Source organism: Anopheles bellator, chromosome 2 (genome assembly GCF_943735745.2).
Source record: "Anopheles bellator chromosome 2, idAnoBellAS_SP24_06.2, whole genome shotgun sequence".
Classification (NCBI taxonomy): domain Eukaryota; kingdom Metazoa; phylum Arthropoda; class Insecta; order Diptera; family Culicidae; genus Anopheles; species Anopheles bellator.
Genome location: NC_071286.1, coordinates 72,094,470 through 72,117,986, shown reverse-complemented (window position 1 = coordinate 72,117,986; position 23,517 = coordinate 72,094,470). Strand labels below are relative to the sequence as shown.

General features: G+C 52.9%; 3 protein-coding genes across 3 annotated transcripts in view; all 3 read left to right on the top strand.

Moving 5' to 3' along the window:
- The first annotated feature begins 3,003 nt into the window (after positions 1-3,003).
- On the top strand, positions 3,004-9,790 carry LOC131211678 (transient receptor potential-gamma protein). Its single transcript, XM_058205252.1, has 16 exons — positions 3,004-3,131; positions 3,204-3,441; positions 3,537-3,679; positions 3,767-3,956; positions 4,036-4,218; positions 5,164-5,275; positions 5,716-5,838; positions 5,952-6,098; positions 6,284-6,423; positions 6,707-6,975; positions 7,046-7,156; positions 7,260-7,455; positions 7,517-7,711; positions 8,071-8,632; positions 8,707-9,221; positions 9,323-9,790. The coding sequence occupies exons 1-16, from the start codon at positions 3,019-3,021 to the stop codon at positions 9,788-9,790; spliced, it is 3,705 nt and encodes a 1,234-aa protein (XP_058061235.1). The 5' UTR covers positions 3,004-3,018.
- A 2,565-nt stretch (positions 9,791-12,355) lies between these two features.
- LOC131207987 (ABC transporter C family member 8-like) lies at positions 12,356-17,106 on the top strand. Its single transcript, XM_058200626.1, has 4 exons — positions 12,356-12,462; positions 12,569-12,844; positions 13,000-13,538; positions 13,722-17,106. Exons 1-4 carry the CDS (start codon positions 12,442-12,444, stop codon positions 17,104-17,106), a joined length of 4,221 nt encoding a protein of 1,406 aa, XP_058056609.1. The 5' UTR covers positions 12,356-12,441.
- Positions 17,107-18,927: 1,821 nt separating this feature from the next.
- The window catches only part of LOC131207986 (multidrug resistance-associated protein 1-like), a 12,640-nt gene continuing 8,050 nt past the window's right edge, over positions 18,928-23,517 (top strand). Inside the window, exons 1-4 of the mRNA XM_058200625.1 lie at positions 18,928-18,963; positions 19,498-19,797; positions 19,867-22,010; positions 22,084-23,514. Coding sequence (XP_058056608.1) covers positions 18,928-18,963; positions 19,498-19,797; positions 19,867-22,010; positions 22,084-23,514 — 3,911 coding nt within the window. The remainder of the gene's footprint in view (positions 18,964-19,497; positions 19,798-19,866; positions 22,011-22,083; positions 23,515-23,517) is intronic.

Here is a 23,517-nt window from a genome sequence, read left to right as displayed (position 1 = left end):
GTTCCGCACAAGTTGACTGACGACCAAAAATTGCTCCGAATTCTTTTGACTCTTTTTGACGATTTTTTGACTAAAAATCACATTTTAAATATCAATCACTCCCCGTTTTCGCCGGATTTGGCACCTTGCGACTTCTACCTTTTCGGAAAAATGCATTTGCCCATGAAAGGCCAGCGATGTACGGACGTAAATGCCATCCAAAAGGCGTGTACCGACATCCTCAAAGCGATCCCTCTGAAGGACATAAAACACTCATTTGAAATGCTTCTAGACCGCGCAAAAAAGTGTATTGCATCCGAGGGAGATTATTTTGAATAAATAAAAAAGAATTAGCCCAAAAACATTTGTTTTTAACTTCATTTTTAAAAAGTCCTGTTTTCCGTGAAACGCACCTTGTAGATACAAACCCATGTTAAGGGGCATTTTGTTTAACAAAACAATGATGACCTTGAATGTGTCGTTAATTGTAATAGATTCAGCTAGGTTAATTTAACTCCATCGACTAGGATCCAGTGCAGCAGCAGTGTGCACTCGAACTTCATGTTTGTCACGATCGATCGATGTAGGTCCCATTAAAAGAATTGTAGTTTTCCGTTATCGGTAAACTTTTTTAATATTTTTTACAAACAACTTCTCTTGCTCTTCGAGCCCATCTACATCGCTAGCCCATTTGCGAGAATGTAACAATAAGTAGTGAGAGATAATCTGTTGCATTATTACTTTGGCATGCTCCAGTAGTGTAGTCGATACTACATCTCCTACAAATCCGCTTTCAGTCCCCTTTTGTTCTCTCCCGTGTTCCCTGTCAGAATTAGATGAACGTCATGTTTCTGGTGTATGATTGTTCTCTTCGAGCTTTAAACCTCTAACAACTACTAAGGTTCTTGATGTCCTTTTCTTTCAATACTTTCGCATTTTGATTGCTCGTTTAACTAGGCCGATGTGTGGTTTGATTGTGCATCTTATTCGATAGATCCTCTATGTCTGTACATAAACTCTTTGCTCATAGCACAATGAATAACATTTAGCTAATTTCAATGTCCAATTTCGTGGCATAAATTTTTCACTCCAAAAATACACATTTTCCTCTTTTCCTCGACACCGGCGCGGCGCAGAAAGTGGTGAAGAAAATGTGGGGCAAAACGACTCGATGGAAAGCACAACACTAAAGAGTAAACTATTTATCAAAAATGAAAAATCGGCTGCTAGGCGTACGTCGACCCCGGAATCCATGACCCAGCGCGGCGCGGCGCCCGCGGGCCGTGGGCCGCCCCCGGCGGTGTGCGATGCGGACTCGACGGCGGCGGACCCGGCTGCCGGAAGTGGCACCGCCGGCGGTCCGAGCGTGGCGAGCGAACGGCGAGACACCAAGGTAGAGATCCCGCTGCCGGCGTACATGATACCGACGGCGGAGAAATTTGCGGATAAACGAGTTAAGGTAAGTTGCCGATGAGCTGTTTGCCGGTAATCCTGCCGCCTGGGGGGCTATATGGGGGTTCATCAACGTCAGCAACCCCATTACCGGCTCGTCCTGGCGAACGGCACCGAATGCTAACGTCGAACATTATTGCGCGTTCTGTGAGGTAATCGCACGGAGAAGTCAACGGACGAAAGTTTTGAGTGCAGTTCCGTGCAAAGCACGCCAAAGAATACGTCACTCTTCGTTCATTAATAATACATTCGAGTGTCGAGTGGGCCGTGTAAGTCACTTCGTTCGCTCAACTTTCGCTGTCAACTTTCTCGACCTCTGGAGCTGGTGGTGGAGTGCCTGGACTGTTCTGGCGGCCTGGGCTGGTAATCCCGTACTCGCCTGACCGAGTGACACTGTTGGGGGGAGACTTTCAGGAATGCGAATTTTCTGGAGGACACAGTTGCGCCTCGCGGCGCATGAGGCGCATGAAGGATCCAGCGGCAGATGTGCCTTTTTCCACGGGATCTTAAGATATGCCGTCAACTGCACGTCCTCCGGTACCTTTTTTCGGTCGGTGACGGGCAGGGGAAAGGGTTTCTCATCCATGTCTGGTGCGGTCGTTTTGCCGTTGCCATCGGTTCATCGTTATTGGTGGAACCGACGTGTGCCCTAAGGTACACATTGTTACGGTGGTGAATCGGCGTAAAAATGATTCTGCACGTGACACAAACAAACCCTCGTTCGCTTGGAATTTGCTAAAGTAGACGTAACGCTTGACTGGGACGCTGTTCACGCTGTTATAAAAACAATTCAAGAAATATTCACCATTTTGACAACTTTTCTGCGTGGTTTGAACCCAAACGCTCTTCGTTTTCGGCGTTATTTGCGATCTGAAATTATTCAACCACTACTGTTACAGGAATGATAGTTTACAGCAGAAATGGAACTAGAATTAAAAAAGCCCAAATTAGGCAACCGAAAACCGGCAAACTCACACAAACCTTTAAGCTCCGCGAACGGCTTCGTTACTCAACTCGAGACACGATAAACTCGGATAAACACTGTAGAATCAGTGGTTCCTCGGAATCTCCGAAAGTTTCCTTCCGAAGATAAATTTAATCTGAATGTAGCCCATCATAAAACGGCTAATGGGCGAGGCGCAAAGACGCACAGAAAGACGGGCAAACCGCCACTTGTTTTGCCGACCATTTTAACGACCATTTAAATGATTGCACACTCGACGCCATCGTACCAGCTGCGTCAAGACTGGATTTAAAGATTTTGTTTACGACCGCAAAGACACAGCCGACCCTGCGACACCGCCGACAACTTGACGTCCGAGGACAGGGAAGAAACCATATTGGTTCGTCATTTTTACGATCCTTACCAGCATCTTTTCCGGGATGTAGGATTTCCAACGATATCGGTGACGGAGCTTGTCAGATTTGCTATCCGATCACTTCGGGGTTGGGTGTCTCGGGTGGGTTGTGTTGTTGTGGAGTCCGATCCGATTGCGATTGCTGCCCCGCGAGTTTGTAATTAACTGCCTTTTACGGTTGTTTCGTGTTGTTTTGGGTGGACCACACCAGCGCCACAGCATCCACGGTATGATGGAGGAGGAAAACGTGGTGCGGCCGCACCAGGAAATCGCCGCCCTGTCGCTGGAGGAGAAAAAATACTTGCTCGCCGTCGAGCGGGGTGATGTCGCCACGACTCGAAGGTGGGTAGCACCAGCTTCAACCTCCCGGGGTCAGCAAATCCATCTTACGCCACTTTCGGTGTCCGGTTGCAGGATACTGGAGAAAGCGGAAGCGGAAGCGCACATCAACATCAACTGCGTCGACCCGCTCGGCCGATCCGCCCTGCTGATGGCCATCGACAACGAGAATCTGGAGATGGTCGAGCTGCTCATCAATCACCGGATGGACACCAAGGACGCACTGCTTCACGCCATCTCGGAGGAGTTCGTCGAGGCGGTCGAGGTCCTGCTCGACCACGAGGACAGCTGTCACAAGAATGGTGATCCTCACGTAAGGGCCGCCGGACGCAAGGTGCCGAACCTTGATCACCGCCTTCTGACCGATGGAGCTGTTTTTGTGGTTTGTCCATTTTTTCACCCCATCAGAGCTGGGAAGCACTTCCGCCGGATACGGCCACCTTCACGCCCGACATCACACCCCTGATACTGGCGGCCCATCGGGACAACTACGAAATCATCAAAATCCTGCTCGACCGAGGGGCCACCCTGCCGATGCCGCACGACGTACGGTAAGGCTCTCTTGGGACACAAACTTGCCCATTGCGAAGCGCAATATTTTAGACATTTTTAATACTCGGCATTTTCCCCCCTGGCAGCTGCGGGTGCGACGATTGCGTCACTTCGCGGCAAGAGGACTCGCTGCGACACTCGCGGTCCAGGATCAATGCGTACCGCGCCCTAGCCAGCCCGTCCCTGGTGGCCCTCTCCTCGAAGGATCCCATACTGACGGCATTCGAGTTGAGTTGGGAGCTGCGAAGGTTAAGCTTCTTGGAGCATGAGTTTAAGGTCTGTCGCCCACCATCGGAGGTCCTGCCTTCGGTTGTAATTTGCTTTGTTTATCACACCATTTCCCCACCCCCACCAGAACGAGTACCAGGAGCTGCGCCGTCAGTGTCAGGACTTTGCCACGGCCCTGCTGGACCACACGAGATCGTCGCACGAGCTGGAGGTGCTCCTGAATCACGATCCGACCGGGCCGGCCTTTGAGCACGGCGATCGGATGCATCTGAACCGACTGAAGCTCGCGGTTAAGCTGCGCCAGAAGAAGGTAAACGGGTGCATCAATATTCATCGCCGCCAACATTAACATGCAGTTTCCGCGGGGGGCGGCCCCCCCCCACCACTAAAAGCCACCCAACATCAAGCCCTAATTGGAAGCTGCCGGCCAAAGTCGTCCTTCGCCAAATCACGTAAAAGGCACCGCGGTCGCCGTCCCCGTTGAGTGTAAAGTTACGAGATTTACATTTGGCACAGGATTAGCATAAAATCTTCTCTCGCTTCAAAGCGAACCCGCGGGGGGGTGGAGACCATATGTCTTTTGTTGTTGTTTCATTTGCATTCGGGCGACATTCGGGCGTGTTTAGGGGGAGTTAATAAATTTCAAACATTTGTACATTGGTACGCTTACATTATTGTGCCATTTCATCCAAGCGACCGCCATTACAAGAGAGGCCCAAGCGAAGCGCGATATTGCGTTCTGGTCCGTCGTTAGCATTTGTTTCGGATCGTTCTATCCGAGGAGGCGAATCGCACCAACTGACGTTCGGTTGCTTCATTCACATCCCAGTAGTCCTCGGCGATTACCAATGGCTCACGAGTTTAGTGTTATAGGGCCTCAAAAATGGGCCAGTATGTGCTTTTGGGTTCCGCAACGGAAAACAGTACCTTGGCTCAACGTAGGGTTTAAACAATTCGCTCACAAATCAGCATTCGTTCGGAAGGCGCCTTTCTTGAAGTATGAAACGCATTGTGTTATTGTGCGCAGTTGCCGGACGTGTGCCAGGCGGATTGTACTTCCGCCCACCGGGCGCCATTTGCGCTCCGGTGAACCGACTTAGTCGTTGGGGCGTTTTTTTTGAATAAATTCCTTCACACACCATCGGATCAGCAAGAACGGATTCGCACGCGTTTAATAAAAGGCGTTACGGCAACGTCTCCCATGGCACATGGCGCACTAACCATGCTCGCTTGCTTCTCTCCCCACTCCGCACAGTTCGTGTCCCATCCGAACGTGCAGCAGCTGCTGGCCAGCATCTGGTACGAAGGGTTGCCGGGCTTCCGGAGGAAAAACATGGCACTGCAAGCGGTAGAGATCGTACGAATAGGTAAGTTATGACAGTTGGTGCCCCGAGCGGCGTAAATTGTTTTCACAAAAACACGAACGGCGCCGTCCGCGGAACATCAAACGGGAGTCGGGTCCTTTGAGCTCGCTTCCGACTGAGCCCCGCAACCAGCGGGACCAGATTTGCTAAACAGTTCGCTGAAAAATAGCTCCACCGACAGGGCAGTTCACCTCCCGATTGTAGCTTCCAATTAATTGGCTCATTAAGAAACACATTTCTTGGAAACGTATACCCGGCGGGTCCACGAAATGGAGTCACGAAAATCAAACGACGGAAACGGTGGGCTTTACCCTCCAGGAGCGACCCACGGGCCACTATCGGATGGCGCCCGGCTCAGTAATAATTAATCGGAAATCATGTCATCACCAACTCATCTCCGGCGCACGCCGGCCCGGCCTCGGGTCCGGGGTTTCCCGTTCCAGGAGTCATGTTTCCACTGTTTTCCTTCTCCTACATCATCGCACCGCACTCGTCGCTCGGCCAAACGATGAGGAAACCGTTCATCAAGTTCATCTGCCACAGTGCGTCCTACTTTACGTTTTTGTGTAAGTTATCGCCCCCCCCCTCGGAGGAACCCGGGAACGCTAAACAGGTTGGTCGTGTGGCTGCTATCCTGCCCCCGTCTTGTTGCTCTTTCTCGGTTTTCTCGGCCGCGTAGTTCTGCTTATGTTGGCCTCGCAACGCATCGAAACGGTCATGGGTGGCGTGTGGGGAGCCGAAGTGAGCCAGCAGCATGACGAAGTGCCTACGAAGCGGGGAGCCAGCCCAACACTGATCGAGTGGCTCATTTTGGCCTGGGTCAGCGGTAAGTGAACCTGCGCACAGGAGAATTAAAATTGGAAAATCCCATTAAAAAGTTTCGTGCGCTCCGCCGATCAATTTCAAGGCTCGTTACAGAGCGGATCGATCTGCGGGGCCGTAAGGGATCGTTGGAACGGGGTCACCATTTTTATCAGAGTCCTTCTTCTTTCCCCGCCCCGTCGCCGGCAGGTCTGATCTGGAGCGAGGTGAAGCAGCTGTGGGACGTGGGACTCCAGGAGTACGTCAATGATATGTGGAATGTGATAGATTTCGTGACCAACTCGCTGTACGTGGCCACGGTCGCCCTTCGGGTGGTGTCGTACTTTGAGGTAAGCCGGAAAGCCGGAAGCCACAATTAGTGGTTCGCCACTCGTTAGCGACACCAAAGCAGGAAAGCATTTTCGTATTTTCGTGAACCCTCGACTAAATGGTCCGCAAACTGAGGCCGATTGTTAGGGCACCTGAAGGGCCGTAGCCAACGACCCTGGGCCGCTTTCCGCTTCGAAAGTTGTCTCTTTCCATTTCCACCGAAAATCGAAATCGAATTCGCTCACATATCGTGGGCCCCGCTGAAGCGGAAAGCAATTAAATTTCATCGAAATACTTTTGCAGGTCCAAAAGGAGATGACCTACAACAAGTATGCGGCCGATTTGCCGCGCGAAAAGTGGGACACCTGGGATCCGATGCTCATCTCGGAGGGTCTCTTCTCGGCCGCCAACATTTTCAGCTCGCTCAAACTGGTGTACATCTTTTCGGTGAACCCGCACCTGGGCCCACTGCAGGTGTCCCTGTCGCGCATGGTGATGGACATAATGAAGTTCTTCTTCCTGTACGTGCTGGTGCTGTTTGCGTTCAGTAGCGGTCTCAACCAGCTTCTATGGTAAGGACCTCTGTTCGAGAGGATCTGTTCGAGGCCCGCCCTTTAAAGGTACTTTCCGGTTACGTTCCAGGTACTATGCCGATTTGGAGAAGAAACGCTGCCCGGACGTATCGAACTTTTCCGGCATCAACATGACGGCGACGGATCCGAATGCCTGCGTCGTGTGGCGCCGTTTCGCCAAGTACGTCCCTTAGTGGGGGTTTCCCGGAATCAGTTCAAAGTACCATGCTTCGGTTTGTCTCTCTCTCTCTCTCTCTCTCTCTCTCTCTCTCTCTGGTCGGTAGCCTGTTTGAAACAATTCAGACACTGTTTTGGGCCGTGTTCGGGCTGGTGGACCTGGAGAACTTCGAGCTGGACGGTATTAAAATCTTCACCCGCTTTTGGGGCATGCTAATGTTTGGCACGTACTCGGTGATCAACATCGTGGTGCTGCTGAACCTGCTGATCGCCATGATGAATCACTCATATCAACTGATATCGGTAGGCCTGACACCTGATCTGACCCCGAATTGCTTCTAATCGCACGCACGTTCGAACGCAGGAACGAGCGGATGTCGAGTGGAAGTTTGCCCGTTCGAAGCTATGGATCAGCTACTTCGAGGAGGGTGGGACGTGTCCGCCACCGTTCAACATCATCCCCACGCCGAAATCGCTGCTCTACGTCTTCCAGTGGGTGAAGCGAAAGTTCTGCGGCCACTCGAAGGCCGTCAAGAAGGAGCACATGAAAACGATTCGAGTAAGTCGGGGAGCCGGGAGTCGGGTCAGCCATTCCACACTGGGTCCGGGTTCCGGTCCATCTATCGCATTCCACCCAGGGCACCGAGGAGAGAGCTAAATCGCAGACACTACACAAATACGCATCCGCTAGATGGCGCACCGCAGGTCTTACGGGGTTTTGTTAACGAGTGTTGTTTTACGTCTTCTTTTCCGGCTTTTTTTCCCCCTCCATTTTCTGCTCTATCGCTCTCTCTCTCCCCACCTCTCTCTCTCTCTCGATCTCTGAATATCCTTGTGACCACCCGTGGTTCTGTGTGGACCCCTTCGCCTTTGTCGCCTGTTTGCTCTGGTGGTTGTTCTGGTTGCGTTTCGTTCCAGCGGAAGGTGAAACAGGCGAGCGAGCGTGACTTCCGGTACCAGAGCATCATGCGCAACCTGGTCCGCCGGTACGTGACGGTCGAGCAGCGGAAGGCGGAGTCGCAGGGCGTCACGGAGGACGATGTGAACGAGATCAAGCAGGACATATCGGCGTTTCGCTGCGAACTGGTGGAGATCCTGAAGAACAGTGGTATGAACACGGCCATCGCCACCGGCCAGGGCAGTGGGGTCGGTGGCAAGAAGAACCGACAGAAGGAGCGCCGGCTGATGAAGGGCTTCAACATTGCGCCTCCGCCGGCTCCGGACACACCGCAACACTTGACGCCGGTGTCGGAGTTTATGGGTCAGCTGCCGGAGCACTCACCGCACGAACTGTTTGCCGGTGTGTTCGGGCCGGGTTTGACCCCGAAAAAGGCGCTCCATCAGGTGAACCCGATGCACCAGTACTCGTCGCAGTCGCAGAGTTCGTTCGGTGAGAACAACAATCCGATGCACAAGCTGGCCAAACTGGCCCCGAAGTTCCACTCGAAGGGACGGCCCGGTTCGCACAAGAAGCGTTGGGGTAAGTGGTGGCCCGCAGTAGCAGAATGCCGCAGCGGTACTTAATGTCCTCCGTCGTCCCTTTCCCTATTTTAGGCACACTAATTGAAGCCGCCAAACATGGCAGCGTTTCGAAGTTTATTGGACGTTCGCGATCGGAAGACTCCGTGTGTAACCACGGGCCGGGTGGTAGGGGTGAATCGGCTAGCCACAGCAACAGTCCGGCATCGGACGAGGCCATCACGGAGTCCCCGTCCGACTCGAACCCCAGCTTGGATCGGCCCGATGTGGAGCAGTGTCCCGATCCGCAGCACAAGCCGCCCCATCACAGCAGCAGTCAGCGTGGGGAACGCCGAAGCCATCAGCAGGATCGGCGGCAGCACGGTGGCAGCGATCGGACCCAGCAGCACAGCAGTGGGACGAGCGGCAAGAACGGGCCCGTGAAGGAACACTCCCATCACTATCACCTGAACTTTGGTGCGCTGGCAGCGCTGAAGCGGAAGCGGAAAAAGTTCTCCAACAGTCGCAACTCCAGCCCGGTGCTGGAGCCGCCGAGCGAGGTGCCCTCGGTGACGAACTCGAGCGCCAAACCGACCAACGCCAGCAGTAAGGTAGGTGGCGCGTGTTACGTGAAGATTAATCCACAAGTGTTTCGTGGTAATTGACACGTACGACGAGCACCGCTTAATCGATTGCGTGACCTATCCCGTAGGTACTGAGACGTGCTTCCAGCGTACCGACGCGTGATGCCTGCGATGAGCCGGAGCCATCGAGCAGCGTGCGGCCCGGGCGCCACGAGGCCACCCAAAGCCAGCAGCATTCCGTCGAGCAGCAGCTCGACGGTCCGGCGCCACTGACGCCGTCCACCACGGAGGAGAGCGTCGACCAGCAGCAACCGTCGGCGATGCTCACCCCGAACGCGCAGACCACTTTGCCGATGCACAAGCATCAGAAGATTGTGCGCGGACGGAACAGCTCCCACGAGCCGCTCCTGCGTCTGCAGGAGCAACGCGATGGACCGGTCGGCGGGCCAGGTGGCCCAGGGGATGGCGTAGCGGCAATCGGTGGCCCAGGGGCAGGGCAGTCCACGTCGGTGGCCACGTCCGTGCTTCGTTCGACACCGAAAATACCGGGCGTGACGCCATTGCGGGGCCATCTTCACTCCCAGGGCTGGTTGTAGAACGATGCGCCACTACTGTCGTCGAGCAGAGTTGGCGGAGAGTTAGCGTGTAAATAGCGTCCCACGGGCCGGGCGGGCGAGAATCTTCAGGAGTGTAAACTAGTCAAAAGCATCAATTCTAAACGAGTGAACATACGCGCGCCAGTTTCGCGAGCCTACGGTGGACGATGGTGAAATTCGGTTTTTTACATTTTAGTTTTTGTACGAATCGCAAAGCAAATATCGGATCTCCTTAATTCTCAATTGGGCCTAAACTGATAGCAGTGGGAGAGGTGGGGGGAACGCAGGGCATGTGATTGCGGAACGAGCCTATCGAGGTTCCCGCTCCCGGAAGGGTTTGATCCTTTGGGCGACGGGTACTCGGGAACGACGATACGATCATTCGACCGAGCGTGGCCCAGCGGGTTGCGGAGTGAGTGATACTAAGTGGATAGGGGAGTTTTGTTTGTAGTAAATTAGTATCGGTAATAAGGAATTCTAATAAGGGACCAGGTCTCTCTTGAACAGAAGTTGTTAAGGAGCAGTCAGTATTGTGTACTAAACCGCCTAACGGTACGTTGTAGGTTAACTATCCGTTGTGCTACCGGAAATCGTACAGGAAAAACCAAATGTGGTCGATACAAGCGAAGCACCGCAACCGTTTGTGGGCGTCGCGTTGAGAGAGTTCCTTCTTTGACGATACCCTGTCCCTGTCTCTCTCTCTCTCTCTCATTAAACTATACGCCACGATTCTCTCTTTTAACCTGTAGACCTTAAGGCGGTGTATGCACTCTCGGCCGCACCAAAAAAATAACGTACACATTTTAGCACCACCAAAGTGAGACACATCACACACCAGACATAGGCCCCCCATATGGATGTTGCGGGGGAAACGGGGTTCAACCGTACATTAATCAAACTAACCACCCTTTCTACCAATAGCAGTAACAGTGGTAACTAACATTTAACACAAGAAGTAAAAAGGAGGCCTTATAGTGAAATGTAACAGATAATATATGATATAACGACTACACAGAAACGTCAAACAAGTGAAACGGAGGCACAGAAGTGGTGCCGAGAAAGAGAGAATATGGTAGCGAAACCAACGATACATTAGCTATTGGAAGAAATTAACTAGCTCATAGTACTACGTAGCGCAGCGAGGCAGACAGAGGGTTCCCGACCGCTCCAAATCAATCTGTAACGGAACAAAAGTAACAACCATCGGGTAAAGGTTCATTCGGTTGGCGTTAGTTTTGAAACGTTTCACGCCATGGCCCAACATTGATTCCGGGCTGGGTTTTCGATCGGAGGATCGGAAGCTGAATGAGCTTTGACCAGCATGTTTCCTGGCGCGTGTAAGGTGAAAGGCGGTATATAAAACGTTTCGTCACACGCGAGAACCCGGAATAGGCAATTAGGACCCTATCCCCCTCACAGTATCCTGGCTGTAGTATCGGGTGGCCCGGTGGGATGTTTGTTGCAGGAGGTGTGTTGTTAAGACGAGTGTTTGAAGAGAAAAGAAAACGAAAGTAGATAGCGCGCGCGAAATCGGTGTTGCGAAACGTGAGTGGAACACAAAAGTTGATAATCGACGAAAGACGGTTGAAGAGACCGAGGCCAGCGCAAACTACGAATTCTATCCAGCCATGCAAAACGGGACCCACTATCAGCATGTGACCCCAACCAGATTGAAACCTTATAGTCAACTAAACAGTTGCTCAAAAAACGGTCCAACGTCCCAAAAGAACCCATATCTCACTGAACATCCGGTCAGTAGAACATGGTCATAAGATCAAGGTCATACAAGGTCGGCCTCAACGCGCATAGAACCAAAATGGGACAGGCGGTACAATGCAATGCACTCAGCGAATGCAGCGGGTTGCATTCGTCCAAATTGAATGGCAAAAGGGACCGAAAGGGATAGAATATTCAAATCGGCAAACATAACTAAGACGAGTAACGGCCAAAACGGGTCGGGTGTTGAGGTTGATAAGGCATTGATTGGGACATGGACGAGGTTTCTCGAAGGGATCGCTGGAATGGAATTTCGTTGGTATGTTGGTGCGTCGCGGAATCAGCATCCGTCTATAAAATCAGAGAGGAGAAATAAAAACCGGGCGGAGTAGAGTAAACAAGTTAAAAGCGTGTCAACGTGTTTTATTTTTCAATCTGCAAATAGAATCCACAAGTTGAGGCTCTTCACGTAAAAAGTCGGACACTGAATACTAATATACTAATTATTTGAAACAAAACACTGATGGTTGACGCTGAGAGCATGGCGCGCTACAAATGGCACGCACTGTTAGGTTCATAGATTTTATTAAAGAAAATACTCTTTCCGTGAGTATGAGTATCTTGTGGCGGTTGGAAATTCTCATTATCGGCTGCTCCTCGCGGAATTCGCTCACCCACGCTCTCTCTCTCTCTCTCTCGCTCTCGCTCTTTGTCCGTTCAGCTGCTAGTCTCGGGACTCTCGAGACGGCACAAGACGGCCGCAGTCGTGATTTGACTCTGAGCACGGGCCTTCGCTTGTCTCCTCAGAAGCCGACGGTGTTTATCTTCAGAAGCCGCCGTGCTGTTGTAAATATCGTCACGCCCGTCACGCGAATGTGAGGAAAGTGGTGATCGTTGCGCAGACTGCGCCGAAAACAAACACCTAGCAATTCAGCATGAGCGAAAAGGAGGATTTGGTGAGTGAGAAAATCTCAGTGAGTGAGAAAAGTGAGAAAATTGTGAATCCGACGGAATGTTGTTCAATTGGTTCGATTTCTTTTCGGTTCATCGGCACGTGCACAGATCAACTACGGAGTGGTTTACGCGCTGCAGCACACCGTGCTGTGGGTTTTCGGATGGTCCGAGCTAAGCTACGTTGGTCTCCACCGATCGAAAAGCCGGCAAAATGATCCCCAGTCATCGGATGGACAAACGGTAGGAACGAACTCGAAACCGTTGCATCGATGGCTGACCGGTGGGTTGCAGTTCATTACAGCGATAGCCGCGTTTCTCGCCGCTTATCGCATGGTTTACGATTCGAAGGGACCGGTGCGTTCCATTATTGAAGCAATCTCGATGGTAAGCGTTGAGTAAAGAGATATTGGGTGGCCTCTGGCTACAAAGTCGCTCCAGAGGCGAACACCGTAATTTAGCATACCACCGTAATGTCTGGGGCCTTATCATTGCGCGTGCACGATAACCACGTATCTTATGTCTTTCGCATCCCATCTTAGCTGACCGTGTTCGGCCTCCAGATGTACTCCACGCGTCACCGTGTGGATCACGTTTTTCTGTTCTCATTCTGGGCAGTGCGCCTGCTGGCGCTATCGATGGAGCTCAGCGACTGGTGGAACACCTACGACGTGTTCCAGATCACGCTGGCCTTACTGTGGCTCGCCACGTGCAGCGTGCTGGCAGTGAAGAGTTGCTCGGTGCACCACGATACCCAGCCGGAACCGAATCTCATCCGGAAACTGTACTTCTCGTGGCTGGATCCCATGTACCGTGAGGCTCAGCGGAGTGACTCACCATTCCACACGGGAGCGCTTCACAATCAACTGCCGGACGATCGACGTTGTCGGGTGCTTTTGAAGTGGTTCCGGAGACGGGCACCGAAACGACAGTATGCGGCATTGAGTGAAACCGACGAAGGCGCCGATCGTGGACTGACGATTGGCCAGCTCCTGGACCCGTTTCGGAGGGACATCCGGATCGCCGGCATCAACCGCTGCGTACTGGTCTGCACCTTCTTCCTTTGTCCGTACCTGTTGAAGTGAGTTGGCTACTGATAAGGGTTTCCGTTCTGACGGGGGACGAGACAAGACGTGACTAGACAGGTACCTTAACGCCGGGCCGTTAAGCTACCACTTGAAGCGATTGTTGATCGGTTTTGCTCAAGTGCCCTTCGAATCGCCATTTGATGATTCAGTGTCTAATTTTACACTTTCTTTTGCAGCGTGCTACTGGAGCCCAACCAATCAGTGCGTATACAGAAGTGGGTAGTGGCCGGCATGTTTTACACCTCGATTGGCATTGCAATACTGAACACTCAGTACCAGCATGCCACCCGCGACATAGGGCTGCGCATCAAGTCCATCCTGATGGGCATGATTTACGAGAGCATGACCGATAAAGTGCCTCCCAAAGTATCCAGCACCGTGTTAACGAATGACACGGGTGCGTTCATCACACTCATGCTGGACCTGCACATGATGTGGTCCGGGCCCCTCATCATCGCCTGCACGATCGGTGCTCTCTGGCTAGTGATAGGCCCTAGCGCTCTTGTCGGCGTAGTTCAAATGGCCGTAATGATCGCCTGCACAAAGTGGCTCTCAAAGAAGCTCGCCTCACTGCAGCAGGAAATGAAACGCTGTCAGGACGATCGTGTCCGGCTTACGACCGAAGCGATCGAACACGCCCAGCAAATTAAAGCGGAACAACTCGAATCGTGCTTCGAACAGCGTATTGACGAGCATCGGACAAAGGAGTTGCGGTGCACGCTCCGCAGCATATGGTTCGAGGCCACCAAACAACTGCTCAGCATCGTAACACCCATCCTGGTGGCGTTCGAAACGTTCGTGTTCATGGAGCTCGTCGGCAGTGGATCCCGGCTTACGGTGCGCTCAATGTTCGTGGCAATCTCGCTGTTCAACATCACGCGCTACCCGATGACAATGATACCGACCCTGTTCACTAGCTGGAACAACGCCAAAGTGTCGCTGGAGCGCATCAATGTATTTATCCGCGCAGGACTGCACGGAATCGAGTCAGAGACAGTGGTCGAACCGGCGGACTCGTCACAGGAACGGTTCCGCATGGTTTCGCAACAAATCACTACCCTCATCTCAACACAAGTACTGAAATTGGAAAGCGCAAACTTCGCTATCGGCGATAAGCAAATATTGCACAACATTACGCTCACGGTGCTCAGAGGGAGCTTCACTGCCGTCTACGGTACGCACGGTGCAGGCAAAACTTGTCTCCTCCGAGCCATCCTTGGTGCGATCCCTCAGACAGCCGGCAAACGTATGGTGGCGCCGGGAAATTTTTCATACTGTGCTCAAACTCCCTGGATCCAGAACGATACGATCCGCAACAACATCCTGTTTGGTCAACCGTACGATCAGCCGCGATACGAGGCAATCATCAGCGCCTGTTGCCTCGAAAAGGATTTTAGGACCTTCCCCGATGGAGATGAACGTGTGATAGGCGAGGGATCGCTTTCGGGTGGTCAGGCACAGCGCGTCTCGCTCGCACGGGCCATCTATCATGAGGCCAACGTTTACCTTTTCGACGATCCTCTCCGATCGCTCGATAGCAACATTTCCCGGAAGGTCTTTCAGCGGGTATTTAATCGGAAGACCGGTGTATTGGCAGACAAAACGATCATTTTCGTGTCCCACAGCCTGGAGCACCTAAGGGCGGCCGATACGATCGTTACTGTAACGGAGGGACACAGCAAGATACTGGAAACCAGAGAATTCGTGCAGCACTACGAACAAGAGGATGCCGTACAGTCAACGAACGATTCGAAGGGATCGTTGGAACGCAACAAAACGTTACACAAGTTGCTCAAGCAACAGACGAAGCTTCGGAAGCACGCGGAGAAGCGAAGCGAACACAACGTCCAAGGAACTGTGCCTTTGAAGATTTACCGTGAATTTGTGCGTCTGCTTGGTTGGTGTTGGAGTGGGGTAATCATTATCCTGGAAGCTTCGGTGACCGTACTGGACATCTACGTAACTGTGCTGTTAGCCGAATGGGCCTCAACAGAGCGCACAAGCGAGGAATCGGATCGGAAGAGTATCGCGACGATCTGGTTCGTCGCCCTGATCTTAACCGTTTGGTCGATCCTGCTGTTCGTCAAGACTGGGATGCTGCACGCTCGCGGTAGATCAGTGGGCAAGGACGTCCATCGCAGAATGCTCTCCACCGTGCTGCGGCAACCAATGGAGTTCTACGACACCACCGATTCCGGCGTGATTGTGAATCGCTTCTCGAACGATCTGAACATCCTGGACTCGTGGATCATCGTAAACCTGCGCTCGGTCCTGAGCACATTGTGCAGCGTACTTGGTACGCTGGGCCTGTTCGTGTACAAGCTTAGCAGCGTCTACATTCTATACACGTTTGTCACGCTAGCAGCTGTGGTGATGCTCATGTGCGGCCTATGCTATTTACTAAGTTACCACTTGCGCGTTGCGCGAACCCTTAAACGGTTCGAAGCTAGCTCGCGATCGCCGATCGTGTTGCAGTACAACGAAACAGTGCAAGGCATTGATACGATCAAGGCGTACGGAGCGGAAGGCCGCTTCCAAGAGCAGTTTGTGGAGAAAGTAGACCGACATCAGAGCTACGCCTACCAGAACCTTGCCGCCAACCGGTGGATCGGAATACGGTTGGAGTTTGTCGGCGTACTAGTAATCTACTTGGTCATGCTAGGGACCGTCACTGTCCAGTCCGAGGTGGGCTTGGCGTTCGTTGGTATTATCGTGACCCATGTGCTGCGTCTGATACCCTCGCTCAATGCCCTGCTGGTGGCGGTTGGTCAGTTCGTAGAAAACGTCATATCGGTCGAGCGTCTCTTACAGTATCTGGATCTTCCGTGTGAACCTCTCGACGAAGGTCTACCAGTAGCAGCAAGCGGAGGGTTTCCGAGGGGATCAATCGAATACCGTCACTTCTCGCTCACGCACGCCGACGAGTCGAAGGTACTGGACGACATAAATCTCTCGATTCGTGCCGGTGAAAAGCTGGGAATCATCGGGCGAACTGGGGCCGGCAAGTCGAGTTTAATCGGAGCCCTGTTTCGGTTCTATCCCCGCCACACGTCAGGAGCGATCCTGCTAGATGGTTACGAGTTGGACCGAATTTCACTCAAAAGCCTTCGCAGTTCACTAACACTTGTTCCACAGAGCACGGCCTTGTTCACGGGGCTGGTGCAAAGCTTCGTCGATCCACAGGCGCGGAATTCGAGTGAGACCATCATCTCCACCCTAGACCGTTGTGGCCTCAGGCACATAGCACTCGGTGCGGCTCTCGAGCAGCTGTCCGTTGGCGAACGACAGCTGCTGTGCCTGGCTCGGGGACTGCTCCGAGACACACCGATCATCGTGTTGGATGAGGCCACATCGGCCGTGGACACTGCCGCGGAAGCCAGCATTCTGCAAGTGATTCGTGAACACTTTCACGACCGTACCGTGCTGATGATTGCCCATCGGCTGCACACCGTGCAGAATTGTGATCGTATCGTGTGGATAGAGGATGGGAGAATTAAGAAACTGGCGGTTCCTGGCGATTACACCGACGGTGACTGGAGTGCGCTACAATCGGGCGAATAGACGGGTGCTAAGTTACTTAAGACACGGAAAGTGTTTTCATAAAATTATTTTAATGACTATTTACATTTTACAATAAAACAATAATGCTTATTTGCATGGTAGCAATAATCTTACACCGGTTTTGCGATTCGCATGATATTCAAATTCGTAACCGTTGCCCAAGATGAAATATTTCACCCTGCCCCGTTGGCAGCGCCATCTGTGGCCGATTGACTAAGTAATGGAGTACGACTACTACTTTAACGGTTGTTTGGCTCTCGTCGCGCCCTCAAGGGTCTACTAGGCTCCACAGGACGTGCGATACACGAGATGGCCATTAACGGCCAATACGGAGCACACGAGGGTTCAATCGAAACCAGAAATCCACTACTCACGGTGATCAATGGGCGCGATTCCCTTATCTTATCGGTTACGAGCGAGCGTGGGATGCGAGTCCGTCAGCGTCAGTTCCGCAATTGCTTTATGAGCACGTTGCGTTCGCGCTCTGGGAAATTGCACAAAATCCTGCAAGTCAGGGTGAACGAAATACGCTAGTCATTTACTTGGGGCTGGAACAATGCTTCCGGAAAGCTCGCGGCCGTGACGCTATGATGCGTGAGCCTCGCTAATGTGAACCGGAGTGCGGGAGCAAACATACTTCGCGTATGTTACTGTGTCCAGTTTTTGGAAACCGAAAAAGGTAGGCCAATTGGTCAACCAAAACCGCTCGAATCTCAGCCAGTGATCTATCATACGACCGAGCTCCAATTGAGCTGGCCACTAACGTGGTGGCGATCGCGGTGACCTATGCGGTCAATTGAACTATGCAGAAACGTGGCGCGCGAAGGCAAAGGGTGAGAATATCTATGCGCCGATCTTTAGTGCCTTGCAGGGAATTTATACCCAGTTAGTGGACCCCCCCCTTTTGGCGTCACGCTCTCGATGCGTTGTCCCTTATCAACCCTACACCATAAGGCGATGATGTTTGGCATGACTTGCAGCCTTACTACGGGCGATTTATGGGGCTGTGAGCGTGCACTAAAAAGCGAAAGTCTAGGTCTTATCGACCGACTTTGGGACTAATCGCTGGCCCCGCTTATCATGCGTTTTGCCGTTCATCCGATGCTCAGCAATTTTTACGTCGAATCGATGCGTTGGCTCCCTAGGGGATTGTAATGTGCGGCAGACTGTTTCTCTGGGAACTGAAAATTATATAAATTTAAAAAACAAATGTTTCATATCCTAAACATTGCAATTCCTTCTTCGTAATTAACCGATTGTGAAAAATTAAATACAGTACAAAGTAATCGTTTGATCATTTTTCCACCTTCAGCACAATGTCCGTCGCAACCCGAAAGTGCATTAAATTTGTAGCGGAAGTTTCAGGCTATGGGTAACAGCGAATCTGCAGCGAATGTGGTGCGCCATAGCCCCCCCCAACACACCCATGCAAGCGAAATCCCGCCCCACACTCCCCAGCCGCCAGCCGTCTTATCGTCGGTACGATAAACGCTGGGTGTCAATTATATTTTAACCCCGTTCCGTGATCGGCTTCAATCAGTTGACCACAGACATCGAACCGCGAAGGTAGCGCGAGAGGTAGCACTACTTCCGAACCGGGTGCTCCTGACCCAAGTGCCAATACGTGCGAATAAGAGTGTCTGGTAGTGTTTTGTGGGTTTTTCCACACTATTTAGTGCACACGTTGCTGGCCTTTCTTTAGAAGCTAAAGAAAGCACCTCAGTACTGTCTCGCGTAAAACCTTTCTCGAGTACGTACACTCGAAGGCACTTCTCGTCCGGCCGGTTACACAATCCACCGCGATACGGATAGTGGTCGACAATGACATTCGAAGAGTTCTGTGGTGGTCCCTTTTGGGTAAGTGTTCGCAGGCAATAACCGAACTACTAGATTATTCGTTTGCAATGGCCGAAAAATTGTTCCCCGATCGATCCCTGCCGTAGCCATGAAAATGGCCCCCGGAGTCTACCGGGCTGATAAGTGGCATCGAAATCCGTGGTCCGATGAGTCAAAGAAATCGCTGGCGCAACGATCTTTATCGCATGAGATTAGTGGATGATGAGTTAGTAAAAGATATCGAACGGTGATGTGACCTCCGATGAAGAATGGAAAAAAAACTCAAAGTTTGCGTGTCGCACTTGCGGTTTCGCCTATAATATGCCTGCGAGTGGTTATTTAATGGCGTCTAAGAACTGTTCCCGCAAAGGGGCCGGGCTTCGATAACTGGATTAGTTTTCTGTGATGAGTGTCAACAGAGTAGAGCTTCATGGCACGTTAGACATTAATCTCAAAGTTATGAAATCACTCTGTACGAGTATGTACAGTCATGGTGTAGATAAGCAGGATCGTGCCAAAACGCAGCGGACTCATCAATGGTGATGCTCTTTGCAGGACGACGATCTGACATGGCGAGAGGAGAATCCGGACCTAACGTTCTGCTTCCAGCGGGTAATCCTACAGTGGACACCATGCCTCTTTCTGCTCGTGTTCTCGTCCTACGAACTGTTCCGCATACTCACGAGCCGGTACCGGGACATACCGTGGAACTGGTTCAACATATCGCGAATGAGCTTCACCCTGGCGCTCATGGCGCTGTCCTGGATGGATCTCGGTGTGGTCGTACAGAACATCGACGAACCCGAAGTGTTCGATGTGCAAATCTTGGTCGCAGTTTTTAACGCGCTGGCCTTCGTAAGTTCCTCATGTCGTGCCGCCTGCCCCGCCACGCAAGCTCTGAAGCTTTCTTTCCCCCCCCGACAGATCCTCGCCGCGGTGCTGTACTTTTTCTACCGAAAGTACGGTATTCGCAGCACGGGAACGATGTTCCTTTTCTGGTTCCTCAAAGCGTTCTTCGGCATCATTCAGATGCGCACGGAAGCCCAGCTGCACGAGATCCGCGGCTCCGGGACCGAGGACTTTGCCGAGTTCCAGTTCATCAGCTACACCATCCAGTACACGTTCACCTGTGTGATGGTGCTGCTGGAGATTTTCCCCGACCAGGAGCCCCGGTACAGCGAGTTCCCGAAGCTGAAAAATCCCAACCCGGAGCTGCGGTCGAGTTTCTTTTCGCGGCTGTTCTACCTGTACTTCGATTCGTACGCTTGGCGAGGCTTCCGGAAGCCGCTCACCGACGACGATATGTACGACCTGAACCCGGAGGACACATCGCGCGAGCTGGTCCCCCCGTTCGACAAGTACTGGTACGAAAGCGTTGAGAAGGGACGCAAGAAGCAGCAAAAGGCGGACAAGAAGGCGGGAAAGGCGGGCCTCGTGTACAAACCGAACGCGGCCACCAACGGATCGGTGCTGCCGGCCATGGTCAAGGCATACGGTGGGCCGTTCTGGTTCGCGGGAATGCTGCAGTTCGCCATTTCGGGGCTACAGTTTGCGTCGCCCTACCTGATGCAGGAAATGATGGCCGTTATCGCGCTGGACGGACCGTTCTGGAAGGGCATGATCATCACGATGGGGCTGTTCGTGACGTCACTGTTGATAGCGCTGTTCAACGGGCAGTACTTCCACCGCACGTTCCTCGTCGGGTTCCGCATCCGGACCGGGCTGGTGAGTGCCATCTACCGCAAGGCAATGCGAATCTCGAGCTTCGCCAAGAAGGACACGACCGTCGGCGAGATCGTCAATCTGATGGCCGTCGATGCGCAGCGGTTCTTCGAGTTGACCTCCTACCTGCACGTGCTGTGGTCCGCACCGTTGATCATCGCGCTCTGTATCTACCTGCTGTACGATCTGCTCGGGGCAGCCGTGTTCGCCGGATTGGGAGTGATGGTGGTGATGATCCCAGTTACTGGTTTCATTGCCACGCGCATGCGCGATCTACAAGTCGAGCAGATGAAGATCAAGGATGAGCGCGTGAAGAAGATGAACGAGATCCTGGGGGGAATTAAGGTGCTGAAGCTGTACGCTTGGGAGCCCAGCTTCCAGGATACGGTCGTGACGGTGCGCAACGAAGAACTGGAAGTGTTGAAGGGGGCCGCTTACTATGGCGCCGGAACGTACTTCGTGTGGACCATGGCGCCCTTCCTGGTGACGCTGGCATCGTTCGCGGTGTACGTGATGGTCGACGAAGAGAACGTCCTGGATCCCCAGACGGCGTTCGTGGCGTTGGCCCTGTTCAACATCCTTCGCTTCCCGTTGGCCATGTTCCCGATGATGATCACGTTCGCGATGCAGGCCTGGGTGTCGATCAAGCGAATCGATAAGTTTATGAACAGCGAAGAGCTGGACCCGAGCAACGTGACGCACACCAAGAGCAGCGAAGCCATCCAGATCAAAGACGGCACGTTCTCGTGGGGTGACGATGCACCGACGCTCAAGAACATCAATCTGGCGCTGAGACACGGCAAACTGTCCGCCGTAGTTGGGGGCGTGGGAACGGGCAAAAGTTCGCTCATCTCTTCGTTGCTCGGCGAAATGGAGAAGACCAAGGGAACGGTCAACACGGACGGTACGATTGCCTACGTGCCGCAACAGGCCTGGATCCAGAACGCCACCCTTCGCAACAACATCCTGTTCGGGAAGCCGTTCGATCAGAGGAAGTACGACAAGGTGATCGAAAGCTGTGCCCTGGTGCCGGATTTGGCCATGCTGCCCGGTGGAGACTCGACGGAAATCGGAGAGAAGGGAATCAATCTTTCCGGTGGTCAGAAGCAGCGGGTTGCGCTGGCCCGCGCTGTCTACGCCGATGCGGACATTTACCTTTTCGATGATCCTCTCAGTGCCGTCGATGCGCACGTCGGAAAACACATCTTCGAGAAGGTCGTTGGCCCGTCGGGGATGCTCGTTGGAAAGTCGCGACTGCTCGTCACCCACGGTATCTCCTTCCTCCCGTTTGTCGAGGAGATATTCGTCATGAAGGATGGAGAGATCTCCGAGAGTGGCTCCTATCAGTGAGTTCCTAATGATATATGCTTTTATTTCAAATCCCTTTTGGTGCTCAAATTGCCATTTACTTCCGCACAGGCAACTGCTCGACCAGAAGGGTGCCTTCGCCGAGTTCCTTACCCAGCACATCCAGGAAATGGACGACGAGGACGAAGAGGAGTTGAAACTGATCCAGGAGACACTGAAGGACAGCGAAGGGAGAAAGATCGTGCAACGTGCCATGTCGACCCGCTCGGAACGATCCGGTAGCAGTAACGGGAGCATTCGCAAGAAGCGCGTCAGCCGGGCCGAGTCGCGCAACAGTAACAAACCGCGGGTAGCGGAGGAATCGACTGCCTTCATATCAGCGGCCACACTGATCGAGAAGGAAGAATCGGCGACCGGGGCCGTCGGTTACGAGGTGTACATTAAGTATTTCAAGGGTATCGGTCTGTGGCTAGGCTTTTGGTCGATCTTATTCAGCACGATCAACCAGGGTGCCTCGATCTACGCCAACATATGGCTCACGGATTGGTCGGAGGATCCGGAGGCGGCTACGGACAACTCGGTGCGGGACATGTACCTCGGAGTGTACGGTGGCCTGGGTGGTGCTCAATCAATCGCACTTCTCATAGCGTCCATCGCACTGGCCCTCGGTTGCGTGCGGGCCGCCAAGGAACTCCACCACAGTCTGCTCGTAAGCTCGATGCGGATGCCTATGTCCTTCTTCGACACAACCCCGCTCGGACGTATCATGAACCGGTTCTCCAAGGACGTGGACGTGGTGGACAACATTCTGCCCCAGTCGATCCGTGCCTGGATGCTGATGTTCTTCAACGTGGTCGGTGTGTTCGTGGTGATCGGCATTTCGACGCCCATCTTCCTCGCCGTGGTGCCGGCCTTCCTCGTGGTGTACTATCTGATCCAGAAGTTCTACATTGCCACCTCCCGCCAGCTGAAGCGACTCGAGTCTGTCACGCGCAGCCCCATCTATTCGCACTTTGGCGAGAGTATCACCGGCCAGAGTACGATCCGTGCGTACAATCAGCAGGACCGCTTCATGAACGAGTCGGAGCAGCGGGTGGACTACAACCAGCTCACTTCGTACCCCAGCATCATCGCCAATCGGTGGCTTGCGGTGCGCCTTGAACTGGTCGGTGCCTTGGTGGTGTTCTTTGCAGCTCTCTTCGCTATGGTGGCTCGCGACTCGATCGGCCAAGCCACCGTCGGCTTATCCATCAGCTACGCCCTGCAGATATCGGCTACCCTCAGTTTCCTCGTCCGAATGACGGCGGAAGTGGAGACGAACATTGTGGCCATCGAGCGGCTGGAGGAATACACCGTGTTACCACGGGAAGCCGAATGGATCAAAGGAACCGTAGACAAAGCGTGGCCAGCGGAAGGCAAGGTGGAATTCAAGGACTATCAGATCCGGTACCGTGATGGTCTCGATCTTGTCATTCGCGGTATTTCGCTTAATGTTACGGGCGGCGAGAAGATCGGTATCGTCGGCCGTACCGGAGCAGGAAAGTC

What these genes read in the sequence shown, in the direction of transcription:
- LOC131207987 (XM_058200626.1), top strand. Translation starts at nt 12,442, where the DNA reads ATGAGCGAAAAGGAGGATTTG. An exon ending in TGAGCGAAAAGGAGGATTTG is followed by an intron (nt 12,463 to 12,568) that starts GTGAGTGAGAAA and finishes GCACGTGCACAG; the next exon opens with ATCAACTACGGAGTGGTTTA. An exon ending in CTTTGTCCGTACCTGTTGAA is followed by an intron (nt 13,539 to 13,721) that starts GTGAGTTGGCTA and finishes TTTCTTTTGCAG; the next exon opens with CGTGCTACTGGAGCCCAACC.
- LOC131211678 (XM_058205252.1), top strand. Translation starts at nt 3,019, where the DNA reads ATGATGGAGGAGGAAAACGTGGTGCGGCCGCACCAGGAAATCGCCGCC. An exon ending in GATGTCGCCACGACTCGAAG is followed by an intron (nt 3,132 to 3,203) that starts GTGGGTAGCACC and finishes GTCCGGTTGCAG; the next exon opens with GATACTGGAGAAAGCGGAAG. An exon ending in GTGTGGCGCCGTTTCGCCAA is followed by an intron (nt 7,157 to 7,259) that starts GTACGTCCCTTA and finishes TCTGGTCGGTAG; the next exon opens with CCTGTTTGAAACAATTCAGA.